Here is a 21,037-nt window from a genome sequence, read left to right on the forward strand (position 1 = left end):
AAAAGTATTTGATGACAGCAGGATTTTCCAGCTTTTCCATTTTTAAGAAAAACACAGAGGCGTCTTGTTCAGTGTGCTCTGAAACCTAAACTAACATGGCGACCAACCCCAGTATCCACTTGACATACCTTCCCTGCATCCTATTCAATTCCACTCTTTCCTTCCACCTCCATACCCTCACTCCACAAAATAAGGCACTGATCTCTTTTATATAATCATCTACTCCCCCATTTCTTCGAAGCAGGAAGCATAGGAATACAAACTCTTTCGCCTCCTGCACTGTCTTTCCTTTCCACTTCCACTTACCCCCCTTATCCCTTCCATCTACTTTCCTGAACACCATAACTTTGGACTTTTCCGCATTCAACTCTAACCTATTCTTATTTAGGAATCTGTTCTCAAGCCGCTAGCTTACTTTTCATATTATATCCATGCGGAAACCCTCAGTGATTCCCTCCTCTCCTCTCACCTTATGTTTTCGTCTCTTCATTTACCTCCATTAACCTTCTGAACAGGCCTCCCTGAAGTTCCTTCTCCTCCATCGCCACCCACAACCTCCCCCTACCCGCCGAAGAGAACGCGCCTTTTAGATTGAGAAGAAACGCGTACACTTGCGCGCCTCTGAAAATATTCCTTTCCCCGCGACCTCCTTTTAGAGCTTATCCACTAATACCATCGAGTATACTTTGTACACCGTATTTATTAGCGTAACCCCTCTATACATTTCCTGTCTCTCCCTATCCTCTTTTTTATACAGTGGCACGATCAACCACTCCCTCCATCCTCTTGGGAATCCCACCCCCTCCATACTTTTTTCACTACCCCCTTCAGCCTCTCCTTCACCTCTTGTGCGCTAATCAGCCACGCTTCGTTTCTACACTGGTTAGCCCTGCTGCCTTAGACCTTTTTAAATTCCTAATTTGATTTTCTATCTTCTTGTCATTTCGCGCCTCTCCATCTACCTCCCTCGTACTTCTAATCCCCTCATTTCTTTTCCGTGAATATGAATCCTGGAATGATTCTCTAAAAAAGTCCCTCCATTACTCGCTTCCTAGCTTCTCACTTATCCCCATCCTACGTTTTCTAAACCTATTGATTATCTTGCACTTCTTCACTATCTTCTTCACTATCTTCTATCTTCTGCACTATCTTGCACTGTATTAACACTTCTCAACTCCTTTGCCAGATCATTCTTTTTTCCTGCTCTTTCCTCTTCCACATCAACCTCAACTCTTTCCTCGTTTCCATATACTCCACCCTCTTTCAGTTCTTCTTTCCAATTTTTGTACTTCCTTTTCACCTTTCCTTTTATCTTTTTACATGCCCTATTCCACCATAGCTTCACCTTTTCTTTCTTCTTCTACCTAAATACTGTCTTTTGCACACAACATTTAACTTCCTCTTTTAGATCCTCTCATATCTCTTCCATCGACTCCCCTTCAAAGCGTACCTTTCTGAACTGCTCCTGATGCTTCTCTATCACCTCCCTCCTGCAGGTCACCCTCTCCTCTATTGCCGATTCTTCCCCGCTTTGGTTTCTGCCAAAGTCCCGTTTCATCCACAATCTTATTGGCAAATGGTGTGATCCTACCCTCCCTTCCACTGCACATTTATCTGGCTCCTCTTAACCTAGGATATTCATGAGCATATACTCTATCACTGATACCTCAACTTACTTACATACGTGCATTCTCCCGCTTCATCCTCTGTTACCTTAACATTCGCCACCGCCCAGCCTCTATAGTCTTTCCAGTCCCTTAGAAGCTACCCCTCTTCATTTATTACCTTATCCTTCGATCTTTTTTCAGAACTTTCTCTATACCCTACCTTTGTCGTTCATTCTTCACTTCTCTCCTTTCTATTCCTGTCGTTCAGCATGCTCTGTACATTCCTTTTTTTCCACGTCAAATCGTGGTCAATGAAAACTTCCTTGTCCTTTCGTCTATTTTTATTTCGCATTACCCCTAACTGATCTTCTTTGTCCTCGAATTCTACAACCACGAGTTAATTCTTCTTGTTTTCCTCCAGCCTAACTTTACCTACCATGTCCATGACCCTCCTGCCCACCTATTTTGCGTAGAAGCTCTTCTACGCCCTCTCCTTCTTTCCGCTCTAGTCGCCACCTGCTCCTTTTTATTTCTACGCTCTCCTACTTTCTTTTCTATCATGTGCTCTACCCTCTTTCAGATCCCTCTCTGTTCGTCCTCTGTGCTACCACCTACTTCCATGTCTGAACTTCCCTCTATATTCTCTATCCTTTTTCCGTTCTTTCCTTCCGTACCCTTATTTCTTTTAACACCCGTTTCAATTCTAATTCTTGTTCCTTTCTTATCGACATCACTACTCTCTCTAACCCTTCTACTTTCTCCATCGGCTCTTTCATCTCATTTTTCAATTCAGTGTCTCTAATCCTCATTCCTCCCTGAAACCTACCATCTGCTGTTTAGTTCCCCTCAAGTCTTCTCTGAATCCGCTTATCTCACCTATTAGCATGCCCAGTGCCTCTTTTTTCAAATGCGTTTCCATTTTTGGGGTGGTTACCTACATGTCCTATTGCTTCTCTTGAAAGGATTCTGTTCAGCGCTTTTTTCTGGACTCTTTTGACACTTCCGTGCTAAACATTTTTTTTTACTCCCTAGCTCACCCCACACACCATTGCTCACCTCCTGGGTTCCACCCTCACTCTCCACTCACACCTTTCACTCAATGCACGTAAAAAAACTCCCAATCGTATCAGCGAACACGTCCTTACTACCGTCATCAACATGCAAGTCGAAAAAACCACAAATGCGCTTTACTATACTACCACGAGAAGAAGTTTGGTAAAGCCGCTCACCCAAAACGTGAAATTGTTGCGCGAATCACACAGCGAATAGCGCCAGTTCTGCTTAGTAAAATGGCTCCATTGACTCAGGCGAACCATTACTCCGAAACAGGCCGAACCGTTTATTCAACATTATAGTCGAGCCATTTTGGGCACACGTGACGCTTGCGGCACAATTTCGGGCTTGCGCAGTTTAGGAAAATATAGCACCCACATCTCAGAGCGACTGATCTTCGCAAGTTTTGGGTAATCAGTGCCCCGAACCAGAAGCAGACGTCACACCAGAATCAAGTGCAGCGACTCTCTCACCGGTAGCACGAAGTTCTTACCGAACTCTTCACTAAGTAGAATTCAGCTCCCACTATTGCCAACGGAGTACAGGTTTTAGTTTGTCAGAAATCCAAGTGTGCCGTATTCGAGCCATTTCCTCAACCGAATAGAACATTTTTCAACGTTTAGATTTTAGTCCATCGATCAGTATACATGTCACTACACAATCTATGGAAATAGGAATCAAAACTATAGATCGAGTTAATTTTTCAAGTTACAGAGAAAAATTAGTCATTTTTCATATATTTTTCTGAAAAAAAATTAGAGAGTTCGAAAGAAAAATAAAGATTTCCTTAAAATTACTTGTATCATAGAAAAAACACCCGGCTTGAGATAGCGCATATTTCTAAAAAAGGATTTTTCTTTCGATCCCTCTTAAAGCTTAAGTAGGAAAGCAACCGACCGGCAATCGGAAGTTCTGTGGTTCGATTCCCAGTGGAGCGATTGTTAGAATATCTTTTTTCAGGAAAATCTAATTTTAAAACTCGTTTGTTGTTTTTCTTTATCCAAAATAGGTGCGAGTCACTTGGAAAAACCTTTTAAATAATTGATAATGCAAAAGTGATTAAATAAGTACAATAATAATCAGTATTTCAGAAAATTTTATAATAAATAATTGAAAATCTTCGGAAATATTTTTCAAATTTCTTTTATAGTTCATTTCAAAACAAACAAAAAATCATTTGAAATCTTCACACAAACTTGAAAACATTTTTGTTTGTTATCTAATTTTTTTCGATTTCGTTTAAAATTTACATTCTCTGTGAAAATTTTTGTTATCTTTTAGTTAGAAATTTATTACTTATCTATAGTTATCTATAAGTTTATAATTATTTGTAAATCTTTTTAATGCTTCTAAATATTTCTTAGACTTACTGATCATTATTTTTTAAATTTTGAAAATGTTTGCTTAAAAATTTTGTACATTCGATTGATAAAACTATTGTATTATAAAATAGAATTGGCAAAAATGGGTAAATAATTAATTAAAATTGATCGATTGATAATACTAGCGTATTACAAAAAAAGAATTAGCAAAAAAGGTAATTAATTTATCAAAATAAAAAGGCTGCCTGGGATTTACTTAAAAACTTTAAACAAATATATTCTTATTCAAAAACATTTGACTGTTGGTGGATACATATTTGGAACCGGAAATAAAATTCTTTAAGAATTTAAAAAAAAGCATTATTTTTTTTATTGTGTAAATAGTTACGTGTAAGTTTGTGCTAACGTTCGGTTACACTTAGCTATAATTTTTGGGTTTTATTTTATTTTTAAAATGATGTGTTGTTTTGAAAACTTAACTTTAAAAAAAATTACAATAAAATAAATAAATATTTTACAATAAGCATTCAATCTTGTAAAAATCTGACCTCTGGACTCACCAATATAAATATTCGAATCTGCGACAAAGATTAGTTAACAATATGCCCCTTTTCTTGGTGCGGCGTCACTCGAGATTTTTCTATCAGCAACTTTTTGTCGAATAAATTTTAATTTTTTAATAATTTTCATACGGGTCGAGGGTTAAAACAAACGATTTTTGCTGTAAGTGATTCAGTAAGTGTTTGTTCGCGAAGAACAAATCACAGAAGGCTGAATAAGAACCATAAGAAGGTATTTATAAACTTTTATAAAAATTTAAATAATTTATTTTTTTACATATCATTATGACTATTCTATTTTTAGTTCAGAATTCACATTATTGGTTTAAGATTTGTATTATTTTGTTGAATATTAAAAAATTTTGTTTAAGGGGCATCATTTCTTATCGAAAATTCATAGTTTCGGGTTAAAATTCTTTGCTGTAAAATTCATTTTTGCAGTTTGATTACTTAACTAGTTGGTTAAAAATTCGTCTTTTTGTTCGAACATTATTTTCTTTTAGTTGAAAATTCCACTATTAAATGATTGGTTCAGAATTCATTTCGTTTGGCTGGAAATCAAATTATTATTTATTTATTATTATTTTTTATTATTATTTATTTATTTATTCTTAAATATATTTATTTATTAAATCAAATTAAATTATTTTTGTTTTGGCATGAAAATTCAACAATCTGATTCTGTTTTTTTCTTTAACTACTGAAAAATATTTCTTGGCTAAAAATTCATCCTTTTGGATAGAGAATTCAATTTTTTTATTAAAAATCCATATTTTCGGGTTGAAAATTTAACAGTTTTGTAGCAAATTAGTCTTTTTTGGTTAAAGTTTTACCAGCACGTGTGGTGAACCTTCAACTATTGGTTGAAAATTAAACCGCTTGGTTAAAAATTAACTTTTTCATTTTAATTTTTTTTTTCTTGACTCGAAAATCTTAAAGGATTAAAAATTCAATTCTTTCGCTGACAATTCGCCTTTTTGTTTAATCGTTTATCTTTGTAGAGAAAAATTCAACTGTTTAGTTAAAGATAATTTTTATGTTGCAACTTCATCTCTTTTGATAGAATTTTTATCTTTTTTGGTTCAAAATAATGTTTTTTGGTTGAAAATTCATATTTTCTTACTGAAAATGCAGCTGCATTGTTGAAAAATCATATTTTTTGTTTTATTCAGGTAATTCAAAGAATTTAAGGACTTCTAATAATTCAATGACTTCAAGGAATTCAAGTAATTCTGGGAATTCAAGTGATTCTAGGAATTCAAGTGATTCTAGGAATTTAAGGAATTTTAGTAATTCAATGAATTATAGTAAATCAGGGAATTCTAGTAATTCAATGTATTCGAGGAATTCAGGGAATTCAACATATTCACGGAATTTAAGAAATTATGCGAATTCAATAAATTCACGGAATCCAAGAAATTTAGGGGATTTAGGATTCACAGAATTCATGAAAGTCATGTTATTCGCGAAATTTAAGGAATTCATTGAATTCACGGAATTAAAGAAATTCGCAGAATTCAAGAGTTTCACCGAATTTTAGGGGTTCACGCAATTCCAAGAATTCGAGAAATTTACATAATTCCAGGAATTGACAGAATTCAAGGTATTCAAGGGATACAAAAAATTCACAGAATTCAAGGATTTCACATAATTCAAAGAATTCACAGAATATAAGGAGTTCCAAAAATTAAAGAACTCATAGAATTCACCAAATTTAAGGAATGCAAGGAATTCGGAAAATAAAAGCAAATTCATAGAATTCACGAAATTCAAGTTATTGGCGTATTTCAATTAATTTACGGGATCTGCGGAATAGACGGAATCTGAGTAATTTACGGATTTCCAGCAATTCATTGGATTTACGGAATTCACAGAATATAAGCAATTCACAGAATTCAATCAATTCGCGGGATTAAGGTAATTTACGGAATACAAGCAATTGATTAAATTCCGCGAACTCACGGAATACAAATAATTCACAGAATTCACGAAATTCAAGTAATTTACAGAATTCCAGCAATTAAAGTGATCTACGAAATTTACGGAACTAACGGAATTCAAGTAATTCTCGGAATTCAAGCAGTTCACGTGATCCACAAAATTGACGGAATTCCTCGAATTCCCCGAATTCGTTAAGTTCCTATAATTCTGCGAATTCTTTAAATTAGTGAATTATAAATATTCAAAAATCATATTAAACCGGAGATAATTAACTTCTGAACCAGACAGGAAAATTTTGTACAAAGCGGAAGAGAAAAAGAAAAAAGAATTCAACCAAATTGTTAAATTTTAAAACCAACTAGAAAAAGTTTCCATAAAACTGTAAAATTTTAAACATATTTATAGAATAGAATTCCGTGAAATACTTGGATTCCCTGAATTCCTTCAGTTACCTAAATTCCGTTAGTTCCCTAAATTACGCGAATCACTTGAATCCCATAAATTCTGCGAATTTCTCGAATTCCCTGAATTTATTGAATTTCTTGAATTCCGGGAATCTCTTCAATTTCTAGAATTCAATTAATTCCATGAATTTCTTGGATACCTTGAATTATCTGAATTTCCTCAATTCTATCATTTCTGTTCATTTCTCAAATTCTGTGAATTACTTTTATTCCTTTCATTCCTTGAATTTCGGGAATTCCCTAAATTGCCTAAATTTCATTAGTCCCTTGAATTCCGTTAATTTCTTGAATTCTCTGAATTTCTGGAATTCCGTGATTTCATTGAGTTCCGTGAATTCTTTGAATTATGTGAATTCATTGAATTCCGTGAATCCTTTGAATTCTGTGAATTCATTGAATTCCGTGAATTTTTTGAATTCTGTGAATTCATTGCATTCCATACGCTCTTGAATTTCGTAAACTCTTTGAATTCCGTGAATTCCTTGAAATCCATGAATTCCGTGAATTCAATAAATATCATAAATTCATGAAATTTCTTGAATCCTTGAATTCCTTAAATTCCCTGAATTTCTTGAATTCCGTGAATTGCTTGAATTTCGTGAAAACCGTTAGTTCTGTCACCTGTTAGGTTTAGAATGAACTTTTTTTTATGAAATTCATATCTTCAACCCGAAAATATTAAATATTAAATATTAAAAAGAGCGAGAATAGAAATCCAAAATCGGACTTCAGCGCTATCGAGGACGAATTTTTGAATAAAAAAAGGTCCAATGCTCCAGTTTATCCTTTTTTATTTGATGTATTATTTATTTCCTAAGTTCCTGTTGTTATTTATCTTTTAATCTAATTTGTTTCTAAATTTAAATGTGATTTATATGATTGTGTGATAATCGATTTAAATAATGTAGAAAACACAATTAAATTGTCAGAAATAATATAATTTATTTATTAAAAAAGTTTAGAATTTAGCGTTGAAATTATTATTTTTTTCAGTGGATTGCACAGATCTGGATTTCACGTCATGGATTTTGTGGCTTTTAAAGCCGGTTATCATAATGTTTTTGTACCCCTTTCTGTTTCTTCTTTTTATGAACGCTACTTCATCAATAATATTTTTTTACAAATTATACAGGTATGTTTATCATTAGATAATAATTAATTCATTAAAAACTATAAAAAAAACACTTCAATGTCCCCAGAAAAACTATTTTCAAAAAATGACAAATTTAGAGCCGATTTTTTAGTTAACAACTACTGAGGGGGAAACAAATCCTGAATTTTCAATAATCTAGTCAAATTTTCAATTAATTAATTTCCTACAAAAAATACATCGAATTTTCAACCAAATAGTTGAATTTTCAAACAAAAAAGGTCAGCTTTTAAATCAAAAATATAAATTTGCATCCAAAAATAAAACAGTGATATTTTTATTTAAAAATTACATTTTCAATATGAATATAAACAAAAAGTTAACTGTCAAACAAATAATGAAATTTTGAACCTAAATAATTAAATTTTTAACCCAAACAGAGGATTCTTTAATAAAGCCATTGAATTTTCTATCCAAAAATTACTTGTTTACAAAACTGTTGAAGTTTTTGCAAAGTAGATTAATTTTTAACCAAATAATTCAATTCTCAACCAAAAATATAATTTTTGAACCGAGAAGATTAATTTTCTTTTGAAAAAGTCGAATTTTTGACAACAAAAAAAGATATTGTAAACAGCTTGTTTAATTTTTAACTAAAAAACATTAAATTACATTTAGGCAATAGAATAGTTTAATTTTGAGGTGAAAAAAAATATTTTTAAGAAAAAATATACGCATTTCAACAGAAAAGATGAATATTTATTAAAGTACCTGAATTTTCAACCAAATAGATATAATATTCATTTTAAAAAATTAATTTTAACTAAACAAAATAAATTTTAAACAATCTAGTCAAATTTTCCACCAAAAAAAAATAATTTTCTACAAAACAATTAATTTCCAAATAAATAGTTCAAATTTTCAACAAAGAAGATTAATTTCTAACCAAATAATTGAATTTTCAATCAAATGTATATTTTTTTTACTAAGAACATTAATTTTATGACAAAAAAAAACGAAGTTTTCACAGAGTATATGAACTTTTAACCAAAAGAAGATAAATTTTTAATAAAAAATGGAATAGTTCATTTCTAAGTTAAGAAAGGTTAAAGCCAAGCAAGATGATAATTGAATCTTCACATACAAGAAGATTAATTTTCGATCAAAAAGACGAATATTGTATAACAAAATACGTGAATTTTTAATCAAAGAGTTAAATGTTCGATTAAAAGAGATAAATTTATATCTAAAAATGGAATACTTCAGCTTTTAGTTAAAAAATAATAGTTTTCATAAAAAACGAATTATCAACAATAAAGTTCAGTTTTCAACCAAAGTACTTTTCGAATAAATAAAAGACGAATTTTTGACAAAACAGTTGATTTTTGAACCAAAAAATTACTTTTAACCAAATTGTTGATTTCGCTGAATTAGACGTTAATTACGTGGATTATATAAATTAATTCGAATCACCTGGATTAAAAGTTGATGAGCTTGGATTATATGTGAATTTATCTGCTTCATTCTGGATTACAAGTGGATTACTTCAGGTTGCAAGTGAATGAATTAGGATTATAAGTGCATTGCTTCTGAATAATGGAATCATTTTGAATTACGCCAGATTACTCTCTCAGCAATTACAAGATCTATTCCTTAATTTCTCCATACTTTTAAATCCATAATGTTTACATCCAATGTATTAATTTTTTTTCAACAATTAATTTAAGAAATGGATTTCGTTTTTAATTTCAGGAAAATATTAGGACAGCCTTATGATGTGGATGCGAAGAGAACAATAGGCAAAGTACTAGCAGGCATTTGGTCTGCCTATGGCTAGATTTAACACGGTACAAAATATAAGTATTTATTAGGGCCATAAGAGCGTAACCTCAAATGGTTTTTTACATTTTTTTCAAATCCAACTTACGTTCGCACGAAACACAATCCTTTTTTCATAATTATAAAAATTAAGGACTAGCCAAACCTTCCTTACTGCTTCTCACTTAATTTCCCAAATTATTAACTTGAAACTTGGTTTCGTGTGAACATAAGTTGAATTAAAAAAAAAGTGAAAACACCTTTTAAGGTTCTGCTCACATGGCCGTAAGTCTTTAAAAAATGGAGAACCTAAACCTTTCAGTAGAAAAGTAGTTACAGACCTTTGGGATGTCACGGTTAGATCTGGCATGATACCAAAGTAAATCTCTATTAAATCCTTGTAAAAAAATGTATCATCTCATCCTTTCAATAGAAAAGTAGATTCAGACCTCTGGGATGACATTTCTGCATCACCGAAGTAGCTTTTTCTTCTTCCGAAGCTGTTCCTTCAATTAGTTGCTCAGATTAATTTGATTGATTAGAACTTTCAGGCTCTGCGCGTTCCAAGTTCTTGGTCTCAACTTAAATGTAGCTCTCTGAATCTTCTTCATCATCTATGTTTTTCTGAACAGGTCTCGAGTGGACTACGTCTGGTAGATTTTGAACGTTCGAAGTTAAAATGACGTTCCATGTCCATTATCTTTTTATCTATTCGAACTTCTTGACCTCCAACGAACGTCAACCAACGCTCTGTTGACACCCTGCATCAACCCGTTCCCCTAGGTGAATTCAGGGCACTTTCACACCAGTGCAGATCAGCAGATTGCATGCAGAAAGTTCTTGAGAGTGAAAGAGATGGGAACTGTATATTTCATTATCTATATCTTTCACTCCTGCGAACTGTCTGCATGCAATCTGCTAATTTGCAATCGCATGAAAGCGCCTCAATGTATCTCTTACTTCATGTTTATTACAGAAATCTTCAAAGACCTTCGTAGTAAGCAAAGTCTCCCTATCCGTGATTAGTCGTATCGGAACTCCCGACTGTCGGAAAATTGGATTCGGAACCTTTATTGCCCCTATCGCTCTTGTGTATCTTGCCAGCCTCAGCAATGTATAACGGATACAATTATCGACAATCGCCTACCCATTAACTTCGTTCACGTTGACTTATGATGAATGGTCCCAGGTGATCAGCATGGACGACTTCAAATGGCATTGATCCGGACGGAATTAGATTCAATTTATTTGGCCTCTATCCAGCCGGAAACTTCCTCCAAACACAATATGGGCACATAGAAATATGTCTTTTCATATACCGCTTCATTCCAGGGAATCAATAATATCTCTTGATTTCACCCACCGTTCAAGCCACCGCAAACTGCCCCCGCAGATCAAAATACCTTACTACAATCGATTTCCTCAGGGATTTTGATGCCACATTCTTCAACGTATGGTCTCAACTATTTGCGATTTACCATATTGAGTCCCCTTTCGTCTTCTCTTTTCCATTTCCTGCTCCATGCGGTAAATCATTTGTTGCTCCAATTTTAATCCATCCGTCCGTTCCTTTCTTGTTTGGATCATTTTTCCTTTTCTTTCGTTAGTACGTAGGCTAATTCGCTAAGCTTTGGAACGGATTTTCGCATACTCAATCTACATTCTTCTTCAAACATCGCGTCGCATATATTGCACCGTAAACCTATATTCTTGAATCCACTCCAACCACCTGGATATTTGCGGATTTTAATTGTACTGGCATTCATATACACAAGTACCTGAGAATCCGTTATCACAGTAAAATAGATATCTACTAAAAATGATCGCAAACTATCAATGGCCCAAATTGGCATTCGCGTCTGTATGTAATTTGATAACAGCCTTGGGGTCGTAGAGGGTAAGCAGTGATAAATCCTGTTTTAAATTCTTGAATTCCTGTTCTTCTTTTTCTTTCGACTGAAAAAGAACAACTCTTTCTCTGAATTTGTGGAATTGGGAAGTCGCGAATCACGTCTGACTTCTGTAATACCGGCAGTGACCACAACTTTGGTATGCAGAGGTACTGCGCTTGCGCTAGCTATGCGAAAGAGGAACACGGCGCGGCTTATTATTGCCATCGTAACGGGTTATCGCTTCGTGTCCCTCTTAAGCGTCCTAGCAGAAGCGCAGTCCGTCTATATGCTAAATTGGGATCACTGAATACCGGTTCAATCCCTTCGGCTGAAATTCGATATCCTAGATATTCCACCTCCGCCGCTCCAGATATGCATTTTGTTGGATTTAACGTGAAACCAGCTTTCTCTAATGCTTCCAACACTTTGTCTAATCTTCCTATTAGGTCATAAAAATTCTTTCCTGAAATTATAATATCGTCTAAATATAGCAACGCCACTTTCTTCTTCAGTTGACCTAATGCTTTACTCATCAGACGGCATGTATGATCTGGAGATACAAAGACTGTCTTCTCATGATCCGCCGGAAAACTTTGTTTCGCAGTTTAAACATTCAGTGCACTGAAATCAGTGACCATCCGTTTGTCCTCATTCTTCTTTTTCATCAGCATCGCTGGAATTGCATACGGTGATTATGTCTCCTTTGCGAGCCCACCTCGCTTTTATTCTCTGACAATTTCTTTCATTTACTCCCGCTCGCCATTAGATACCTGAATTGGAGGCTACTGCACAAGTTTGCATACTTCCTTTTCTTTCATCTCCATTTCTGTAAAGTTTGTGCATATCAGCTCTCCTATATTCATCGAAAAGCCACTACTGCGCTTATTCGCAAAATCCAAGATTTGACTCCGAAGCTTGGCGAACAGCTCACTTTCAAACTTCAGGTCATTTCCCTTGAGATGTTTCCGTTCGCGTTTAATTCTGAGGCGATTTCTCAACTTTCTCTATATCCTTGAGTAATCTATCTCTTGTCTCGATATTTTCTTCGGTTTTGCCATAATTCGCCATGAATACATACGTTTCCTTCATTAGAGGTTTTTTTTTTCGCTTCTGATGGGTATTCCTTTAAGAGTAGCAGTTTTCTCCAGAATCAAATTTGACCTTTATCCGACGTACTTCTGACTCCTGGTTGGTTCAACCAACTTCGCCCAATCATGAGACCACTTGAAATTACACCATCAAACGATACGAATGTTGGAACTACTGTCCCTTCTACTCGGTTAATTCCGCAAATTAACTCCACGACTTCCATTACCTTTTGAGGTCCACCGACACCCCACAAAACTTCGTCGTCTGCATTTATTTTTCTAAGCAGGAAACTGCAGTCAATTGTGACTGAGTTTCGAATAAGGTGCAAGTATCCGTTGATTAAATATTTTCCGTTGTCTGTCACGTTCTTCAATGTTGGTTTAATATTAACTACTTCTGAAAATCGTGGCTCCTTCTCAGTTCCAGTCGCTTTCTGACCATCAGACCAAAATTTGGTAATGTGTTCTAGTTTTTTACACCTTCACGAACCGTATCTGTTGAAACAGTGGTGCTCGAGGTTTGCCCGTACCGCTAAATTCTTTCACTTAAGAAACTGTAGGCTGTACAAAAAGATGTGCACTCTCCGACGTCGATTTCTGAGAATCATTGGAAGCACCCACCGACATCTCTAACAACAGAGAGTTTTCTAAAAGTAGTCTCGGGTTTTCAATCATTATCTCCCCCAGTAATTCATTGACTGTCCCATGTAGCCATTATCACGCCCTCCAGCTTGGTCGTTCTGACGACTGCTGGCTCCGTGTCGTCGCTTTCGGTGATCCCTAAATTCGTTAAAATTTTCGTTATAGTCTGGGCGAACAAGAAACTCGAGTCGATTCGCACTAAATCTCAAAATTTCCCTTTCGGATAGAGTAAGTGGATTTTCCTTAGTTTGCCCTTCTTCGTGATCGAAATACATTTCTCGGTGCTGGTGTTGACGAATGCAGGGTACATTAAGTGTTAATTGTACTCGAAAAATCTTCAGTAATTCGCTCCGATGTTGATTTTCTCGCGCACCACGTCTTCCCTTTCAAGTCCGTAACTTAGCGAACTTCTTTGTGGGTTAAATTAAAGTCTGTCTGTCCTTCTGAACCATCCGCTTGCAATCGCATTTTAACATCTAAAAAGTTTTTAGACTGATAGAAACTTTTATCAGCTAACGACTCACGTTCATTTTTTTCATAGCCCATTAAGAATCGTTCACTCTAAAATGTATATTATTCCCACACATTCGCATAAATCGTCACGTATTGTGCTTCGCCGTTTCCTTGATAAATCGAATTCCGCAAACCTCTTCCTCGATCTCGGATCGAATCGTTCACTTTGGGTTGAAATTGATGTCCTTGACCGTGCGCCGCTCTTCCCTTGTTTCTGATACCCATGTCATTACAAATTTCGTAAGTTTCAAAAAAATATAAGAATATAATTAGGGCACTTCGAATTGACCATCGATTCCACAACCATTAAACACACAAAATATAATTAAAGTCTCGTCAATCGTACGTAACATACGCCAGCTATCCTCACTTCTGCAGAGCTTCTTCTTCTAATCTAACACGAACTTTCAGAATTTCAACTTTATTAGTACGTAAATGGTTGATCTATCTGTTTTTTAAATTATAGAAAATGAAAAGCTAGCAAATTTTTATTAAATCTTAAAAAGAATAAAAATTAAGTTGCCATAGTTGAATTTGATATGGGATGAAATACGAACTTTCATCAAATCGATACGATTAAATACGATATAAAATATGAATCATTATCAATTTAAGAAAATGTAATTGCATTTAAGAAAAATTGAGAACCTAACTCTTTTAGTAGAAAAGTAGCTGCAGCCCCGTGGGATGTTGTGATTGGATTTGGCATGGTACGAAACGAGGGACTGATCACTGAGATTTCAGGTGACTCCTGGATTTGCAGTAGACCCTGTGACGGTCAGTCGAAATCTCTGAATTCTATTGCGCAGTTCCTTGGTTAGTCCCAGTTGGTATCAGTAAGTCTCAGTGCGTCACGAAAACTCCCGCTCCAGCCGGCCGTTACGGCGAAATCCCTATCAGGAAGATTCGTAACTATGTCAGGAACACTCGAGAAATCTGTTTCAAGTACCGCGCGATTAACTTTTCAATGGAACCTCGTGGAAAGACACAAGAAATATGAAGTTAGTCCAAAGGAATTCTCTACGAAGTCTTCGTTATTCCTGTGGCAGTTTTTATTTTTAAAAATAGGTCAAATCGTTTAATATTTGTAGTCCTTATCATTTTTTTAAACAGAAAATTTACTTTTTACCCAAAGCGCTGCGGTCACCTGGTCTATTCTTTCTAGCTGGTAAAGAATACAAAATGGCGTGCTTCAATGAGGATAAGCAATTTTGTTTGCCAGGTTACGTCGTAGTGGGAATCGAGAATATTCCTCTGGATCAGCCGACTTTGTTTGTCTTCTACCACGGAGTGATTCCTAATGATCTTCACTATTTTGTGACCTGGGTGGGAAATATCCAGAAGAGATTAATCTATACGGTCATGGATCGGTTTTCGTACAAAATACCTGGATGGACCATGATGCTTGAAGTATTAAACGTCACATCTGGTGATGTTCCATCTTGTTCTTCTATTCTGAAGGGAGGAAACATGCTTGCTATTACTCCAGGGGGTCTTTATGAATCGCAATTTGGGGGTTCGCGTTATAAACTGATGTGGAAAGGTCGACTTGGATTCGCCAAAGTTGCTCTTGACGCTAAAGTGGTAACTGCAATTAATTCTGTCATTAGTCTCATTATCAATGTCGAACCCCGATCTCAGAACGACTGAGACCAAACCTAGGGGGAAACAACTTCTTAAAACCTGATCCAGAGAAAGTGGATTAGGCTGAATTATATCGGATTTTCTCTGGATTAGTCTAGATTGTATCAGAATACATTGTGTTACCCCTATATACAGAGTGATTCTGGATGACTGATCCACGACACATGATGACTTTGTAAAGCTCTTCGTCTTGGGTGAGTGCTGAAGCGATTGATCAGCGAAATCAATCAGAGCAGTGTCCCTGGTGGCCCTGGTTGGGACGAAAGTGTTGTTTGAATAAGCAACATGGGCATTGTAGATTATTTAACAAATCTATATCTCCTAATCACTCATTGTACTCTTCAACAAAATTGTTCATTTTTCAGCACAATATTTGAACCTTTAACCAATTTTTTCAAATTCCAAACAACCTAGTGAGCACAAAAGTTAGCGACGTCTTTACGACATCGTTACGACCACTTTACGACAACTTTACGACATCATATGTCCATGTCGTTTTGATGTCTTTACGGTGTCGTAAAAACATCGTCAGATCATAAGACTTATTTACGATATCGTAAAGACACCTTAACGACATGGACATAGTTTGTCGTTAAGTTGTGATTAAGATGTCGTAACGATGTCGTAAAGACTTTACCAAATTTTCTGCCCGCTGGGAAGATTAATTTTCTATTGAATAATGTGAATTTTCAACTAAATACATGCATTTGCAAAGCATATGTTCATTTTTTTGATTAATTTTTTACAAAAAATGTATTTTCGATAAAAAATAACTATATTTTCAACCAAAAAATTAAATTTCAACATGTTTAATTAAAAAAAGAATAATTTTTTATCAAAAAACAAATTCATTTCCAACAAAATGACGAATCTTCAACTGGAATAGTAGTAAAGTTTAATTTTCATCAGAATAGTAAAATATTTAACTAAAAAAGATTAATTTACAATTTTAAAAAATAATATTTAGATTTTCAGATACAAAATTTAATTTCCAAGCAAAAAAAACGAACTTGCAACAATTTTAAATTTCTTAAAAAATGATGAAATTGCAACAGAAAAAAAGAACCAAATTTCAACAGAATAGTCCAATTTTCAACCAATGAAATAAATTTACAAACAAAAGAATAATATTCTACCAAAAAAAGGAATTTTTAACCAAATATATGAATTTTCCACCAAATAAAAAATAAAACTCTTAACCAAATCGGTGAATTTCTTACCATTTTAAAACAAGAAGCATCATATTTCACAAAAAAAGACGACTCTTCAACAAAATACATTAACTTTTAACCAAATAGTTGAATTTTCTACCCAAAAAAAATTTATTTCAACAAACTACATGAATTTTGTACCAAACAGTTGAATTTTCAACTAAAAAAGATCAATCTTTCTTCAAAAATAGAACAGTTAAATTTTCAGGATAAAGATTATTTTCAACAACAAAAAGTAAAAGAAGTTTCAAACAAATTTCTATTGTGAACAAAACACTTTTGCAACAAAATAGATGGATTTTCAACTGAAAACATTTAAAAAGTATTTTTTATACAAAAAAAAAACGAATTTTCAACAAGCACCGTAAATTTATTTGAACCTTTTTGAACCCCGAAAGAACAAAGTTTCAGCAAATTAATTAAATACTAAAAAGTAGAATTTTCAATTCATTTATTAAAATTTTTTTGTTTTTGTTGAAAATTAAATTTTGTAACAGAAGATTTGAATATTACATTTTTAGTTATAAATTTACCTTTTTAGATGAAAATTAAATTACTTTGTTAAATACTTATTCTATTGATTTTATATTTTACTTTTTTTTTAAACTTGTTTTTTTTTAAATAAATTTTTTTTATTAGATAATTTAACAATTACATTTTTCATTGATCGCTCATTTTATTCGGCATGAAAAGTAAAAGGTTTGGAATGAAAGTGAAACATTTTTTTAAAATCATTTTACTGGTTGAAAAATAACTATGTTCTTGAAAAATCTTTTTTTATGATCGAAACAGCTAGAAATGAATTTAGAGTGACAGAGATAGAAAATAATAGCAGTTAATAGATAAATGAAGGGATGAAATATAGGAGAGAAAATTTAAAAAGATAGAATTAAATTTGATTGAGAGAGAGATAGACAAAGATAGACGTCGATAGATAAAGAATAAAATAAGATAGAAAAGAGGAGATTAAACAAATAAACGGGAATTTAGATAAGCTAAGAAATAAAAAAAGACTAATGTAGATAAATAAATGATAGGATGAGATAGAAAAGGATAGTCATTGATACCCATCGAATAGTATGAAACAAAGAAGAGGAGATTAAAAAAGATCGATAAGAATTATATTGGCAGAAAGATAGAGGCAAATATTGATGTAGGCATATGAAGAATAAGAATTAGATAGAGAAGAGGGAATTGAAAAAGATAGACGGGAATTTAAATCGACAGGGCAGCAGGGCGCCAAGCTCCAAACAGATGGTGGTTAAAATTATACGAATCTACAAAGTTTCCTTTCAAGACGATGTACGGTGGATTTTCAGTAAAGCTTAAGACTTTTGTGGGCAAACCAATTCCATATGATGGGAGTCTCATGCCAGAACAACTTCGGGCAAAGGTACACAATTCATTTATCAAAAATAGACTCTAATGATTTCAGAAAGATTTTACAGGCTTCACTTTTTTTTAATGATTTTGCAAATATTTCAAAAATGTTCAAAAACATTTAACAGAGGTTTCAAAACATTACGATGATTCCAACAGATTACAAAAAATTTCACAAAGATTTCAATAATTTCATAAATACATTCGAATCTGGACCTTTAAGCACGAAATAATCCGATCAGTTCCATCGGCCTCAGTTGGTTTTAGACATCAAAACCCTACTGTTGATTGACACGAGCTCGCCATCGTGCTTATTTGCTATGTAAATGCGGTATCTCCCGCTTCGAATCAGTTGAAGACAGCAGTACCTTAAGCACATCACTTTTTTGCAACTATTTATGCACTTTGCAGTTGCATAACCAGACAGGCGAAGAAGTTATTGAACAAAAAATCACTTACTTTCATAAATATTAGATTGAATGTCCACGAAAAACACAAATTTCTACATTCTCACGTCAAACTTGACAGTTTGAGATTGTAAAACACTACAGTGCGACTCCTCTACTTGAAGTTGAGCAGACCTCTCTTTATACCATGTGAGATAGACAGAGACGATCCGATGGTCAAAGACAGGCCCATTCGACATCATTCATCATTCAGACATCGAAGCCCCACTGTTGGTCGATACGAGCTCGCCATTGTGCTTATTTGCTATGTAAACGCGTGTGTCTCTCGCTTAGAGTGAACTGTGGCAACGCCATGGTGTAGTTACACAGGTAGGCTGTTAGAGTACAGCGCCTTATCGCAACATTCCTGTTTTGTCACACCTGAGGGAACACCGCACATCCCCTCGCATCTTTTCTCATCCGTACTCACGGCGCGGCATCAATTCTCGGAAACACTTGATCCAAATTTGACTATTTCAGATTAAAAGTTTTTTAACGATTTTGCAGACTTCAATAGTTTTTCAAAAGATTTCACAAAGATTTCAAAGAGTTGACAGAGCTAGATTTGAGATATTTCAAAAGATTACAACGATTGCAACAGATCTCACAAAATATCAATTATAAATATTTCAAAATATCACATTGAAATTGTTTTACAAAAATTTCGGAGTTTTTGCAGATTTTAACAATTTTGGACGACTTTAACAGATTTTGCAAAATTATATCAAAAGTTCTCAACGGTTTCACAATGATTTCCAAAAAAATTAGAAGATTTCGATTTCAAAAGATTTCAGAAAGCTTTCACAAATTTGACAAATGTTTTAAAGATTTCATAGAGATTTAAAAGATTTCACTGATTCAAAAAATTGTAATTTGTTTTCAAAGATTCAATTTTTTTTAACGATTTCGCAAATATTAAAAAAAAATTTAAACGTTTTTCCAAATGCTTCAAAGATTTAACGAATTAAAAAAAATTCACAAAACTAGATTTCACATACTTCGTATGATTGTAAATATTTTAAAATATCACTATTTCGCACAGGTTTCAAACATTATAACATTTTTCGCAAAATTGAAAAAATCTTAAAAGATTTTGCAAATATTTCAAAAGTTTTCGCAAATATTATAAAGATTTTAAAAGATTTCACTGATTTAAAAAAATGTAATTTGTTTTCAAAGATTCAAATTTCTTTAACTATTTCGCAAATATTTCAAGTTTTCTTCAAAGGATTCCACAAATATTTAAAAAATTTTACAGATATCAAAAAAGTTTCACACAGTTAGATTTCGCATGATTTTAAATGTTTAAAAATATTATCACTATTTTAAACAGATTTAAAAATTTTTCAAATTTTTCGCAAACATTTCAAAAATCTTACTAGATTTTACCAATGTTTCAAAAGTATTCGCAAATATTTCAAAGATGATAAAAGATTTCAATTGCGCAAAGATTTTACAAATGTTTCAAACAGCTAGATTTCAAACATTCCAAAACATTCTCTAAATTTTGAAAAATTAGAACGATTTCAAAAGATTTTTACAGATTAAGAAGCTCCACAAGTTTTCAATTTCAAATTAAGTGTAGAAAAATAAATGAAAATTTTCTAATAATTTTGCATCTTTCTCAGGTTGTTACCGCTCTTGAAGAATTGATACAAGAACATCAAAAAATGCCCGGAAGTATAATGCGGGCATTGTGGGAAAGAGTTTGTGACGCCGAAGACAGTTCTAATAAGCCCAAGCCCAAGTGATTCAAGACAAAAATAAACAAAAGAGCAAAAGACGATATATCAGTATAAGTGTGTGATAATGGGTCCGGAGTTCGCGTGCGAACTTTTGAACCTAGGCGGTAAAATTCCTGCCAGATGTGATGTAGTCAATCACACACTGAATGCGGGACGCGTACTGTCTTGCCCAGCCTATCTTTATGGCAAGTTGATGCATTCGTCTTTTGGTCTTATGATCAACCGTCGGTTTTGTTTTACGGTTCGCATCGGCCAAAGCTCTCGCTGTATTATACACACAATAATTGATAGCCCAGAGGTCGAATTCTTCGGAAAAATGTCTACAAAGCTCGTAATCCATTTCAGCCAGATCTTTAGGCTTGAGAGAAACCTTGGTGTTCATGTTTCTCCGGGTTTCTCCGCATCGCCGGCTTGTTCTAGCTGTGGTAGTATAGGCGTTCCGCTTACATAGCCCCTTTTACGGAGTAGTTCAGCATGGTTTCGCAGACGTTGCTGCGAAAAGTGCGATAGATCCGGGTGTTCTCGCACCACAGAGCAGGCAGCCGTGCCATGTAACCCCGTTCACGGGCCACACTCGCATCGTAGCAGTCTAGCAAGTCGTGATTCAGTCGCTCCGTCCAC

The 21,037-nt window shown here is 34.1% G+C and overlaps 1 protein-coding gene across 1 annotated transcript; it reads left to right on the top strand.

The window, feature by feature from the left end:
* The first annotated feature begins 2,765 nt into the window (after window positions 1–2,765).
* On the top strand, window positions 2,766–20,422 carry LOC117177204 (transmembrane protein 68-like). Its single transcript, XM_033367750.1, is given in 7 exon segments — window positions 2,766–2,822; window positions 6,389–6,459; window positions 9,790–9,884; window positions 15,213–15,574; window positions 15,728–15,735; window positions 18,073–18,238; window positions 20,300–20,422. Coding segments are annotated over 7 exon segments (882 nt in total).
* The last annotated feature ends 615 nt before the right edge of the window (window positions 20,423–21,037 follow it).

The sequence above is a fragment of the Belonocnema kinseyi genome, chromosome 1 (assembly GCF_010883055.1).
Source record: "Belonocnema kinseyi isolate 2016_QV_RU_SX_M_011 chromosome 1, B_treatae_v1, whole genome shotgun sequence".
Classification (NCBI taxonomy): Eukaryota; Metazoa; Arthropoda; class Insecta; order Hymenoptera; family Cynipidae; genus Belonocnema; species Belonocnema kinseyi.